Genomic DNA, 15107 nt, shown 5'->3' with positions numbered 1-15107 from the left:
TCCCATCAGTTGTTCATGGGCTGCACTGATGCAGGCGTAGACATTGTTGGTATCCAAGAGCATCGATTTAATAACACCATCTCCTACTGAGGAACTATGATCTGATGACAAGAACTGGGTCCTCGTGTACACTTCAGCCACAGACCAGAGACTTGGAGGTGTTGGACTTGTGATCTCCAAGCACCTATACAAGTGCCTCCAAAGTATTAACCCTGTCAGCCAGAGAATACTGAGTGCCACGTTTCATGGTAACCCACAGCTCACTGTCACAGCCATCTATGCACCAACCGATTCTGCTAGTACAACAGAAAAAGATGACTTCTATAGCACACTCAAAGATCATCTCGAGAGGGTAAAGCCACACAACAAGCACCTAGTTATTGGTGACTTCAATGCCAGACTAGGCTTGGACAGTCATGTGACCCACCCGGCGGTAATCGGACCCCACTGCTTTTACAGTGAGACGAACGACAACGGGGAGCACCTGGTGAACCTTTGCCAAGAACACAAGCTCCGCCCAGCACAAAGCAGATTTCCCCAACCCAGTAAGCGCCTCTGGACTTGGATGCATCCAGGGGGCTCCACCCACCAACTTGACCACATCCTTATAAATGGCAAATGGATGAACTCTCTGCGTAACTGTAGGGCGTACAACTCCTTGGAGTTGGATTCAGACCATCGAATCCTCAGCGTGATGCTTGTCTCCAGTCTCCGCACCTCCAAAGGGAAACCGTGCAGAAGGTCCAAGTTCAACTGGAAGAAGCTACGGACAGCAGAAACCAAGAGTGAGTTCCAGGTTGAGCTCACAAACCGCTTTCAGGGACTTGCCTTGGATGATGCCTCCACACTTATAACAAAGCGGTACGATCAGTGGGAAAAGGCCATTGCAGAAGCAGCAGAAAAGGTTGTTGGGAAGTGTAAACCCTGCGGGGCTCCTAGCTGGGTGTCAGAGAGGACTCTGAAGCTCCGGGAGGAGAGAAACCAAGCAAAGAAGAGATACCTACTTGCAAAAACATGTCAAGCAAGAGAGGCCTGGTGAAAACTTAACGACTGCTTAAACAACTCCTACAGGTTAGACAAACTTGACTTTCTGAACCAACAGTTGGAAAACCTTCAAGAGGCTGACAAGAAGGGTGACTACAATACCACCTGGAAAATAGTAAATTCACTAGCTGGCAAGGGTAGAAGGCCCAACCCAAGAGTTACGAAGCGCGATGGATCAGCTCCATCTAGTGACTCCGAACTCCTGGATGAATGGAGGCTATACTTTGCTGATTTACTAAACAATGACAGTGGTCAACCAGAATCTCTCCCCCCACCTGCTGATCGAGACCTACCCATCAGTACCGATCCACCTACACTGGAGGAGACGGTAAAGGCCATCCAGGATCGGAAGAACAATAAAGCACCAGGCTTGGACTGTGCAATAACTGCGGAAGCCCTCCAGGGAGGTGGTTATGTAATGGCCGATTCCATCCACAAATTCTGTACAGAGGTCTTCACCACGCTAACTCCCCCTGAGCAGTGGATCATGAATGTCGTTATACCCTTACCAAAGAAAGGGGACTTGAGCCTGATGACCAACTACAGAGGGATCAGCCTAATGTCCGTAGCAGCTAAGGTGTACAACAAGATACTCTTAATGCGAATTAGAGAACATGTTGACCCAATACTACGGAAGAACCAGGCCGGTTTTCGCCCTGGTATAAGTTGTGCTCAACAGATACACATTCTTCGTAGGATCATGGAGGGTTTCCAGTCCTACCAACTCCCACTTACCGTCACATTTATAGACTTCAAAAAGGCATTCGATTGCATCAACAGAAGTGTCATGTTCTCTGTCCTTCGCCATTATGGCATACCCGAGGTTATAGTTAATGCCATCAAAGTACTGTACAATAGCTCCAAGAGTGCAGTCATAGTTGATGGTAAGATCTCCGACCCATTCCATGTTACTACCGGAGTCTTAGAAGGAGATGTGCTTGCCCCATTTCTGTTTATAGTGCTTATTGACTACCTGATGTCAGAATCAACTAAGAACTCGGACTCAGGCGTAGTTACGCACCCTCGGCAGTCCAGAAGACAGCCAGCTAAAACCCTTAATGATTTGGACTTTGCCGACGACATTGCACTACTTGAGTCATCCATACCCAGGGCGCAGGAACAGCTTACTAAAACAGTGGTTGCTGGGAAACAACTTGGACTTATCAGTGTACCCAAGACCAAGTACATGACATTTAACTGTAACCGACAACCACCGCTAGAGGTATACGGACAGCCAATAAGACATGTTACCAACTTTAAATATCTGGGGTCTATGATGGCCTCCAGCAGTGACGACACGACCAAGAGGAAAGCCCTTGCATGGACTGCCTTTTGGAAGCTGGAGAAAATCTGGAGAAGTCCATCAATCTCCACATCCACTAAAGTCAAGCTTTTTAACACCACCTGCGTGACAATACTTCTCTATGGCTGTGAGTCCTAGGTTATATCGGGGGACATGGAAAACAAGCTAAACGCGTTTGCCACGTCATGCTATAGGGTTATGCTTAACATAAAGCGCCTAGACCATGTGAGCAATGCCTGGATTTACAAGTTGACCAACACTCAACCCCTAATCGCCACAGTAAGGCAGCGTCAACTCCGATTCCTGGGGCATGTACTCAGAATGCCTGTGGGGGAACCATGCCGGACATATGCCCTGTATGTACCAACGCACGGCAAAAGGCGCCCAGGACGCCAGCAGCTCAACTTCCTGGGCTATATCAGGTCTCTGTTGGGAGATTCTGAGGGCGACTTGCGGCCGGAAGACATTGCTGACCTGGCGACAGATCATCGATCGTGGAGAAGACTGGTGGTCGACTGCAGCGCAGCCGGACGATGATGATCTGAAGACACGTGTACACATCCTAAACACTATGGTTTGCAGCTGACTAACACACACATGCCAGACATGGAACATAACCCAAAATCAGGAACAGCGACTTCGAACAACATATAAACATGCTTAGAAAGATGACAAAAGGAGGTTTTAAGAGGAAAAAAAAATGAAAGAGGAAAACAAAGATCAAGAACATGACTTCAGTTATATCTTAACAAACAAATGAAGATGTGCAAAACTGAAGACATAATTAAGTTTGTCAACAGACAACCAACAAAATATTTAGCACACTTGGCCTGTCAGAGTTTGATATCATTCTTGTTCACTATCTTCAATCTGTTTTGGACATCAGTAAATCTGCAAGCAGACGTGATTGACGCCATTATCTGCATTCTATTTAAAAAGGGCGATCGCAGTCACTGTGGCAACTACCATGGCGTATCTTTGCTCAGTGTGGTTGGCAAGGTATTCTCCGACATGATGTTACAGCGTCTTCAATGACTTGCAGAGCTAGTTACCTCCGCCAAGGAGGCTATGTTTTCGGTAGCGTTGGTTTGTTTGTTTGTTGGTTGGTTGGTTGGTTGGTTGGTTTGTCTGTTAGCAACATTATGGAAAAAGTAATGAACGGATTGCTCTGAAATTTTTTCCAGAGGTGTGACTGAGCACAAGTAACAATCCATTAAATTTTGGCGGTGATCTGGATAACTTTCTGGATCCCGGATTTTTTTAAAGGATTAATTTTTTCCCCATTGAAATGGATGGGCGCGCGACGCAAAAAACAGATTTTTCCTTCTGTAGGCCAAACCGTAAGGTGTAAAGTCATGAAACTTGGTACACTGATAGAGGAGTGGACCCTGATTGATTTCATCAAGTTTCATGTTGGTACGTCTCACGCTGTACCGCCACCAACTGATCACAGTCTTACATGCGTTTATGCACGTAACTTTTGATCTGTATGTCCGATTTTCATAAGTCTGGTGCTGTTGGAATCCTTGGAGCTAGACGATTCCAACGCACCCTTTGACGTCATTCTCCACCTAATTAGATATTCCGCCATTTTGAATTTTGTCCAAAGTGAAGGTAGAGTGACCCTGGCCGCATGTTTTGTCCAATCATCACGAAACTTGGCACGCATTATCTCCAGTCCATGCCTAATGAATGATATTTGTTTCGCTCTCATACGTCGAAGCGTTCGCTCGTGGCAGCCAATCAAAATCGATGGCGAAGCCACCAAACAGGAAGTGAGCTCATATCATGGAAGCGTTTTGACATCTCATCTCATTATCTCTAGCCACTTTATCCTGTTCTACAGGGTCGCAGGCAAGCTGGAGCCTATCCCAGCTGACTACGGGCGAAAGGCGGGGTACACCCTGGACAAGTCGCCAGGTCACAGGGCTGCGTTTTGACATATCAAGACCATATTTAGTGGCATGACTTTGGACACCATCCATACTACCCTCATCAAATATGATGTCATTTGGCCACTAGGGGGTGTCACAATTGGCAAAAATGTATTTTGGCTCATATCTCAGAAACGCTTTGACGTATCAAGACCATATTTGTTGAGATGACTTTCGGCACCAGTTCATGTACCCTCATCGAATTTGGTGTCATTTGGCCACTAGGGGGCACCACAATGAGCAAAAACGTATTTTGGGTCATATCTCTTTACGGATTTAGAATTACATCTAAATTTTCATGTTAGTGATGCTCTGGGATGTCCCTGTAAAGAACCTTGCCAGCCTGTCATCTCCGTATGAGAATCCGCCTTATGTCTTGGCCAAACTTTCACGTGTTGACACACAACTTGTCGTGTGGGCGTGCGGTCGCCTCTCTTGTCGGGTCACCATGGCGGCACACCTGAGCAAGCACACTTTCGCATTTTCTCTGGAAATGCATTCTAGTTATTATTATTACCTCCGCCAAGGAGGTTATGTTTTCGGTAGCGTTGGTTTGTTTGTTTGTTTGTTGGTTTGTTGGTTTGTCTGTTAGCAACATTACGGAAAAAGTAATGAACGGATTGCTCTGAAATTTTTTTCCAGAGGTGTGACTGGGCACAAGCAACAATCTATTAAATTTTGGCGGTGATCCGGATCACCTTCTGGATCCCGGATTTTTTTTAAAGGATTCTTGGTGGAGGTCTGCGCTCTGAGTGCTTTTCTAGTTTATCCTGAATCTCAGTCTGGCTACAGAGAAGGGTCTGGCTACAGAGAAGGTCGAACCACAATCGATGGTATCTTCATCTTACGCCGAATTACTGTACGGAAAAGTGTAGAGTACAGCGTCAGAATCTGCACATTGCCTTTATTGACTTCACTAAGGCATTTGATTGTGTGAATTGAGAGCTCCTCTTCAAGATCCTGAGTAAGCTTGGATGCCCTCCCAAGTTTGTTCGTGTCATCAAGAAGCTCTACTCTGGAGTGTATGCTAGATTGCATATTGATGGAGAACTGTCCAAGCCAATTGAATACAACAGTGGCATCAAGCAGGGCTGAAAGCTTGCTCCAGCTCTGTTTGGAATATACACCGCCATCATGCTGTACCTTGCTTTTAAGAACATTGGTCCTCTGTTCAGCATCAAGATCCGTTTCAGGTATGACGGTGATTTATTTTACCTGCAATGCCTGAAATCCAAGACCAAGACTCTCACCAACTACACAAGAGAAGCCCAGTACGCGAACGACATTGCGATATTTATTTACCAATGATGGCACAGTTCTACAGCTTTTGTTGTCTGCCTACAGCAATTTGTCAAAGAAAACGGGCCTCCAGATAAACATCAAGAAGACAGAAACCATGAGTGGAGGTGCACAGGTTGATTTCTACAATGATGGACACAAGTTGAAGAGAGTAGACCGCTTCAAATATGTTGGTAGTTATGTCACCAAAGATTGCAAGTTAGACGCAGAAATTACTGCACACATTCAGGCTCCCTCACGTGCATTGGGAAGGCTAAGGGACAAGGTTTTCGACTGTAGAGGCCTGACCGTTACAACAAAGCTCAAAGTATACAATCAGTGTGTCATCCCTCTAATGATGTATGGAAGAGAAACCTGGACCATATATTGTCAGCACATCACGCTTCTCAGGACTGTCCAACAATGGCATTTGAGATCTATACCCGAAATCAAACGGGGACCACTACATTACAAACGACGAAGTACTGAGTCGCGCCAACACCACAGATATCGAGATCATTCTCATCCGGAACAGGCTTCGTTGGATGGGCCATGTATCGCGCATGCCAGACGAGCAGCCAGCAAAGACACTTCTCTATGATGTTCTGGAAGAGGGCTTCAGGAGAGTCAGTCACCCTCTTCTGAGATATAAAGACACTTTGAAGGACATCCTAAAACGTGGTGGTGTATTAGATTCGTGGAGTGATGCAGTGGTGGACAGACCAGCGTGGCAGGCACTAATCGCGTGCGTTAGCCGCAAAATAGATGAGGACAGAAAGCTCTAATAAGGAGAAAAGGGAAGGATGACACACGAAGAGAGGAAAAGAGAGACGAAACTAATTGATGAACTAGCTTATTCCCTTTTATCCATATTTATTGTATGATGTCCGTATCGAGCTTGAGGTGTTGTTGTTGGCCCGTCAGCCCAATAGCACCCTGACAAAGAGACTCTTCTTCAATGACAACAAGAATAGCAAAGTAGGAAGACTAATGATAACACGAGAAGAACAAGTACTTAAAAACTGCAGACAAATTTTACAGACATTCCATTCAAAGAGATTTGGATATGGTTGGCTAAGGCCTTAACTGCTCAATATCTGCTACAGCAGATAGGAGTTAAAGACAAAGTAAGAAAGAAGTAACCTGCAGTGAGACAAGCAATAGAATATAACAGACATATACTTTTAATAAAGATAACCACGGTCCTTTATTTTTTAGGTAAAGTTGTTATTTGGGCAGCACGGTGGTGTAGTGGTTAGCACTGTCGCCTCATAGCAAAAAGGTTCTTGGTTCAAGCCCAGTGGCTGACGGGGGCTTTTCTGTGTGGAGTTTGTATGTTCTCCCCACAGTTCAAAGACATGTGGTTAGGTTATCTGGCTACTCTAAATTGTCCATAGGTGTGTATGGTTGTGGGATGCAACCTGCGGAGGGTCCCATCATCTCCACTCTCTGGTGTTGCTATGGAACAAGAGCCGCCCAGGCCAAGCAGTGATCAGCATCGTGAACTGATCACCACTTTAAACAATTCAGCGAAAGGCTTCAAGGCCATGGACCCTGCTTGACTTCGAGCTATAATGACAATGAAAGTTGTTACCTCGCCCATGCGGGGCGAGGAATTGTAATCACTGCGGTTTGTTTGTGTGTCTGTTAACAATCTAGTGTCTAGACGGTTGCACCGATTGACTTCAAATTTTCAGGGTAGGTGGGCAATGGTCCATAGATTACTTGATTTAAATTTTGGGGGTAATCGGGTCAAGGTCACCGGAAAGGTCAACTTTCCAGTCAAAATAACACATTTTCCATTATAACTCCAAAAACGGTTGCCAATAGAGAGATGTTTACTATTATGAGCATATAGGAACTCCCATGTGGTCTTTCATTTGGCACCATGATCTTTGACCTTGAAAGGTCAAACTCAAGGTCACGGATTTCAGAGGGCTGTAACTTTTAAAATGGTTTATGATAGCTAGATGTTTACCATTCTCAAGTTATAGGAAGTGTCATATGGGCTTTCATTTGGCACCATGATCTTTTGACTTTGAGTGACCTTGAAAGGCCAAACTGAAGGTCATGGGTTTTCAAAGGGCTATAACTTTAAAATGGTTCATGATAGCCAGATGTTTACCATTATCAACATATAAGAAGTCCTATATGGGCTTTCGGTTGCCAGAATGACTTTGAAACGTCAAACTCAAGGTCATGGATTTTCATAGGACTATAACCTAACAGCTGCTGATTGAGAAATGTTACCGTTATCAACATATAGGTATAAAATAAGTGCTGCCGGGCGAGGTTTGTTTTGCCTGGCAACACTTGTTATTCATTTTTTTGTTGTTGTTTCACTGCAGACTCTTGGAGGAATTACGCGGCTGAAGAATATGGTCCTGACTCGGTTTGTCTGTACCAGAAGTCAGCTTTCGTCATGGAGCAGTGCAATAAACGCATGACCTACCCAGACTGGGGAAGTGGATGCTATAAGGTGTGTCCAATTAAATAAACAACATTTTATAGATTCCCCCCCCCATTTTCTCCTTTACTATATTCTTGATTTTTAAATTGATTGTTTATCAAAAGGTCTATTTTTTATATTCTTTTGATTTACATATTGGCTTTGAGGTCGTGCAAGTTTCAGTGACCGTGCAGTGCTGGTTGTTTTGTTTTCCCAGACGTCGTGCTCAGTAGAGGGTTTACAGGTGTGGGTGCAGGATCAGAACTTCCTGTGTGCGCACGCTGGCCAGGTGCTTAATGTGAACGTGAGGATGAATGAGTGGGTGTACAGTGGGCAGCTGATCTGCCCTGCCTGCTCAGACTTCTGCAGCCACTGCCCTGCTCGTCACGAGTTCCCACCAATCAACACTACTCACACTGTTCGTATAGGTACACTTACATTCCCTTTTACATCCTGATCCAAACCTGACATTTATTCAGTTATAGTTGTCCTTAAATTCGATACTGAATGACCGAGAATGACAGAAGTGTTGTAAATTGCTTTGCTTTTTCCAGACCCTTGCTCCAGCTCTTCTGGCTTGGTGGTGACGTTGTGGCGGCTCCTGTTCAACCTCATCCCGTTGCTGGCGGGCTTCATGCTGTGTGTGAGGCATTAAAATGGGTGTGAGTGCAGGGAGGATATAGGCGTCCCACTGCCACAGCCTTCCTGCTGAGATTCTTATACTAGCAGGGAAAGCAGTGCTCAGTGTTATTGTATCCGTGTCCACTGTCATCTCTCCTGTGAATATGAAGGCCAGAGTTAAAGTCGGTTGGAAAAAGCCATTGACTTCACTTTGCTCCGTCTTGATATCAAGTGCCAGTCAGCTGTATTTGAAATCAGAAGCCATAGTCGTACGAGCAAGGCATGCAGCAGGTGACCTTAAAAATGCTGGTGCTAATTTGTGTCGTCTTCTACATATCTCCAACGGGCACGTAGCTTTTTTTCTAGAGTTGATGAAGGTGAAATTTTTAAATGCCAGTGCTTATTGGTTGTGAATCTTTGAAACTGAATGTGTGTGGCGTGTCGGTATAAAGTGGCTCAGACAAATCATTTAATAGTAATATTTGTTTGAATTGGCATGTACTGGAAGAAAGGGGGGGGACATAAGTAGCTCATAATTTTACTTTTTATAGATATATTTACTATGATGTTTTTATATTTATTTGAGTAAACGGTGTCCAAAACTGTGTCCTAGGCTTTTAAAGTGTACATTTTAATTAAACAAAGACTTTCAGACTGGTTAAATACAACAACCAATGCACTAATATGAAGAACCAGTAGAGATGCACTAGGCTAGTTTTGCAGTATGCAATCATCTTAACTCCCAGTTAGTAAATTTGACTTTTGCATAGGTTTTTTTTTTTCTTTCTTTTTTTCCCCTTTAGCTTGATAGTCTGTCACTTTAGATCCGAATGGCATTGTCATTATCATTTATTCTTTCACAACAAAGACCAGTTCCATGCTTAAAAATATGAGACTTGTAAGGGGTTTTTTTTCTTTTTTTTTAACATGTAAAATATTTTCTTTTGTTTCAGTATTTATTATTGACCATTACACCAGGTTTGTCATAATACATTGAATGGACCAGCACATCATATACACAGTTTATAGCTTGGTTTATAAATTGCAGTTGCAGACTCTGGAAGTTCTTTAATGAAGATCTTTTAATTTAAGCTTTTCTCATTTTAGCTTCTAACTCTACAGGATGCTTATTACTTGAGTGACTGCCAGATATCTAACATTGGGTAAAGACAAAAACACTGTGCAAAAGCATTTAATAATTTGTAGAAATTTCAGATTGTAATTTAGATTTTTTTTTTTTTTGCATTTGTTTTCTATTTCAACATTACAAAAGCATTTATAGTTCAGCTTGCGCATCCAATATTCAGGAGTCAACAGCCTGTTAGTGCTGAAAAAGAAAATATAAGCATCATTAGTGTTTATCTTACGTTTCTAATGCATTTAATCAGTTAGATTTCAATTTTTCAGTAAGTTTTTCTGAAGTCTGTTTTATAATTTCTGTATTTATTTTACTTATGAGTAGGTTTTTTTTCGTGTTAATAAAACATTTCGGTTAATTCAAAGTTTTGTTTCACTAGTAGAAAGTCAAATCTGGCAGCTTGCAGTAATGAAACAACATTAAGTCATCTGCATATATTTCTTACACAATATATTGTGCAATGACTCAGTATAATGTATGTTATAGCATTATTAACTGATTTTGCTGATATTTTTTTCCCCTTCATGCCTGTGCTGATGGTTCACTGGAATACAAACATTTTGTTTTGAATGAATAGAAAATAAATCTAGATACGCTTTAATAGTTTATAACTGCTTTTTATGGAAATATAGTACAGCGTTTTAAAATGTGCAGTTTATGCACTAATAATATTGGATGAGCCTTATAGCCTCAGAAATCTATTCCTACTGAAGCTAAGGATAAGAGCTTATAATGCACCAGAAGTCGTCTGTTTCCATAATTTAGTTCGGTTATTTGAAGCTGGCATGGAAGTGGAATCTCTGTGACTATGACTGTATGTGTCTATGTTTCATTTGATTGTTGGACTGAAAAGCTGTTTTCCATTACAGGTTTAAAGGTTGTTAAAATTGTAAACAGGACAGATGATATCACACAGACACTGGCAGAGATGGCAGTGTAAAATGACGATACTTGTATTTTGTATCTGATTAACTCTAATATAAATTAACATTTTTAGGTATTAGACATCAGTTTACTTTGTTTACATTAAATAAGCTAATGATGTATCTATTAACAAAGAACATTTTATTATTTATTATATTTTATTTTTTAATTTTTTTAGTCATGCTTTAGTTGGTGTACTTTTTCCCTCCTGTGAGACTCTTTTTAAATGACAGTAAAATTGTCTGAATCAGTGATATATGCTGACATTGCTTTACCTGAGGTTTTGTTTAAGTCTTGTTTAGTTTCATAACAGTGTATATTATATGGACACGAGTGTTTTACTAGGAAATATGACACTTGTATTTTTCATACAAGCTACATCCGGGACATGGAGAACCAAAATCGTGACACATTTCTCTATATTGCACTCGTGAAGAAATCGATGAATTGTTTTGATAAATTTGGGCACTTTTTGTTTGTGAATGTTTCTATATAATAAAAAGAATCACATGTTGGCTTGGAAGTATGAAGTTTATCTTCTCGTGTTGAAATACTCACATTTTTCATATGAAATACATCACGGATCTGAGTGACATATTTCCTGATGTTTCACTCCAGTGATGTCACACCCAGTATTTTCCTGCTGACTTGAGTTATTAAAATGGCGAACTGGTTCAAAATTAAAGTTCTTTGGATAAACTTGAGGTTTTGGCGGGGTTTTTTGTTGTTGTTGTTGTTTTGTGGATGTGTCCATATAATATAAGAACATTACACGGTGACGTGAAGATGTGAAGTTTATCTTTTTGTGTTGAAAATATTTTCACTTGTCCATTTCACTCACTCGTGAACGTATTCACGACTTGAAGATAACCTTCATATCTTGTAACATCATCTACGTATGAAAAAATACGAACAAACTTTTGCAATATCCATACTTGCACCATTTTAGTTCAGAGTTCATTTTGTTCCCCTCTGTCTCATTTTACCAATCCAGAGATCATTCTGGATTAACATGCAATTCTTATTTAAGTAGTGTTTTTTTTTTTTCCTAGACACAGATAAAACATGGTTTGTACTAAATCTTGTGATATAAATTGTGGGAAAAAAAATATTTTGGCCTGTGACCTAATCATTGTCTGAGAGATATACACCCCTACCTCATAATCACAAATTCTTTTTATGTGTGACATTGCAGTGGAGTTATTTGTTTTGTTTTGTTTGTAGAATAATGAAAATTGTATGACAAATTTCACAAGTGTAGTGTTTATAGGGAAAGTGCGACACATTTATGATGGACCAAAGACAATTCTATGCATAATCCTTGACAATTCTCACACAAAAAGTCATTCTTGGAAATCCTGTTGCTTCCCCACCTCCCCAAATGTACAGACACTGGCATAGAATTTTATTTATATTTGCATTTCTTCCTCAAAACTTGTTTTACATACTGTATTAAAACTTAAAACTAACTGTAGAACAAATTACACTGTATTTCTTTTTATTTTCTGTTTTCTTGAATAAATATTTAATGTTCTATTGAAGACAGAAGTACTATGTGACTTCAATGACACTTGTATGCTGGGGTCAGAATTTTGATTAGCTATAAGATAGTTTTTATTATTTTAATTAAGTCATAAATTAGGAGAATTATAGTCTATTAAAAATTAGAATAATTGATTGACTGATTGCTTTATTCTGAACAGTAAAGAAGAAAGATATAAAAAAAATGCAATAATCAAAACATATTCATAAACAGAATAGCGTAGCCACGAGGCAGTAACATCATAATGTTTGGAAAGGATTAGGAACAAGTAAATAACTTATCAAATCCTAACGCTCTATACCACCGCTAATCAAACATCACTTTCCACCATAATAAACTATAGATACAAAAGAAAACATACCAAGACATACCAACATGGTATAATATCAACCAAATCAAATCATATATACAGATACTTATGCATATATATACACACACACACACAATACATATATACACATACCTATAACTATACACATATCCATACATACACAGACACCCATAATATAATTATGCATATATATTATATACAATTATGCATATGGGCACCGTGGGTGGCACGGTCGCCTCACAGCAAGAAGGTTCTGGGTTCGAACCCAGCAGCCGGCGAGGGCCTTTCTGTGTGGAGTCTGCATGGGTGCTCCGGTTTCCCCCAAAGACATGCGGTTAGGTTAACTTGGGCTGAGGTGCCCTTGAGCGAGGCACCTCCCCGGGTGCTGTTAGCATGGCTGCCCACTGCTCTGGGTATGTGTGTGCGCTCATTGCTCACATGTGTGTGTTCACTGCTTCAGATGGGTTAAATGCAGAAAGGAAATTACACAAGTGTGTGATGAATAAAGTTCTGCTTTCTTTTTTCTTTTTATACATACATAATCATCTCATCTCATTATCTCTAGCCGCTTTATCCTGTTCTACAGGGTCGCAGGCAAGCTGGAGCCTATCCCAGCTGACTACGGGCGAAAGGCGGGGTACACCCTGGACAAGTCACCAGGTCATCACAGGGCTGACACATAGACACAGACAACCATTCACACTCACATTCACACCTACGGCCAATTTAGAGTCACCAGTTAACCTAACCTGCATGTCTTTGGACTGTGGGGGAAACCAGAGCACCCGGAGGAAACCCATGCGGACACGGGGAGAACATGCAAACTCCGCACAGAAAGGCCCTCGCCGGCCACGGGGCTCGAACCCGGACCTTCTTGCTGTGAGGCGACAGCGCTAACCACTACACCACCGTGCCGCCCGTTCTACAATGTACTGTAGGAAAAAAAAATAATAAAAACATTGAATTTGAAGGTGTTTCCAAACTTGTGTATACTTAGTACTTTTGCACTACTCCTTCACTGCCTTATCTTTTTATGCCTCCACCACCGTAAGGTGCAGGAGGCATTATGTTTTCCAGTTGTCCGTCTGTCTGTGCATCCGTCCCGAAACCTTGTGAACACGATATCTTAAAGGCTAATGAAAGGAATTTCACCAAACTTTCATCATTTGTGCACTTTAGGACAAACATGAACTGATTAGATTTTGGGGTTAAAAGGTCACAGGTCAAAGTCACTGTGAGGTCAAATGTCCATCCCCAAACTTTGTGAACACCATATCTCAAAGACTAATGAAAGGAATTTCACCAAACTTTCACCATTTGTGCACTTTGGGACAAAGATGTGAATGATTAGATTTTGAGATCAAAAGGTCTAAGGTGAAGGTCACTGGGAGGTCAAATGTCCGTCCGAAAACCTTGTGAACACCATATCTCCAAGGCAAATGAAAGGAATTTCACAAAACTTTCACCATTTGTGCACTTTGGGACAAAGATGTGAATGATTAGATTTTGAGATCAAAAGGTCTAAGGTCAAGGTCACTGTGAGGTCAAATGTCCATCCCCAAACTTTGTGAACACCGTATCTCAAAGACTAATAAAAGGAATTTCACCAAACTTTCACCATTTGTGCACTTTGGGACAAAGATGTGAATGATTAGATTTTGAGATCAAAAGGTCACAGGTCAAGGTCACTGTGAGGTCAAATGTCTGTCCAAAAACCTTGTGAACACCATATCTCAAAGACTAATGAAAGGAATTTCACCAAACTTTCACCATTTGTGCGCTCTGGGACAATCATGAACTGATTAGATTTTGAGGTTAAAAGGTCACAGGTCAAGGTCACTGTGAGGTCAAATGTCCATCCCCAAACTTTGTGAACACCATATCTCAAAGACTAATGAAAGGAATTTCACCAAATTTTCACCATTTGTGCACTTTGGGACAAATATGAACTGATTAGATTTTGAGGTTAAAAGGTCACAGGTCAAGATTACTGTGAGGTCAAATGTCCATCCCCAAACTTTGTGAACACCATATCTCAAAGACTAATGAAAGGAATTTCACCAAACTTTCACCATTTGTGCACTTTGGGACAAAGATGTGAATGATTAGATTTTGAGATCAAAAGGTCTAAGGTCAAGGTCACTGTGAGGTCAAATGTCCATCCCCAAACTTTGTGAACACCGTATCTCAAAGACTAATAAAAGGAATTTCACAAAACTTTCACCATTTGTGCACTTTGGGACAAAGATGAAATGATTAGATTTTGAGGTTAAAAGGTCACAGGTCAAGGTCACTGTGAGGTCAAATGTCCATCCGAAAACCTTGTGAACACCATATCTCCAAGGCAAATGAAAGGAATTCCACCAAACTTTCACCATTTGTGCACTTTGGGACAAACATGAACTGATTAGATTTTGAGGTTAAAAGGTCACAGCTCAAGATTACTGTGAGGTCAAATGTCCATGCATCCCCAAATCACAACTTAATAAGGCGTGTAGTCTACCAGGCGGAGGCGAGTTCTATCTAGTTCTCTTTATATATT

The 15107-nt window shown here is 41.3% G+C and overlaps 1 protein-coding gene across 2 annotated transcripts in view; it reads left to right on the top strand.

Annotated features, from left to right (window-relative positions):
- Positions 1-9527, top strand: part of lmln (leishmanolysin-like (metallopeptidase M8 family)) — a 45287-nt gene extending 35760 nt beyond the window's left edge. Inside the window, exons 15-17 of one of the 2 annotated variants that reach the window (XM_060928853.1) lie at positions 7908-8038; positions 8226-8436; positions 8563-9527. In XM_060928853.1, coding sequence (XP_060784836.1) covers positions 7908-8038; positions 8226-8436; positions 8563-8663 — 443 coding nt within the window. In that variant the 3' untranslated portion in view covers positions 8664-9527. The remainder of the gene's footprint in view (positions 1-7907; positions 8039-8225; positions 8437-8562) is intronic. The other variant, XM_060928854.1, reaches the window with a different exon arrangement.
- Positions 9528-15107: the final 5580 nt, after the last annotated feature.

The sequence above is a fragment of the Neoarius graeffei genome, chromosome 9, assembly GCF_027579695.1.
Source record: "Neoarius graeffei isolate fNeoGra1 chromosome 9, fNeoGra1.pri, whole genome shotgun sequence".
NCBI classification, from domain to species: Eukaryota; Metazoa; Chordata; class Actinopteri; order Siluriformes; family Ariidae; genus Neoarius; species Neoarius graeffei.
This window is presented reverse-complemented; position numbering and strand designations above follow the sequence as displayed.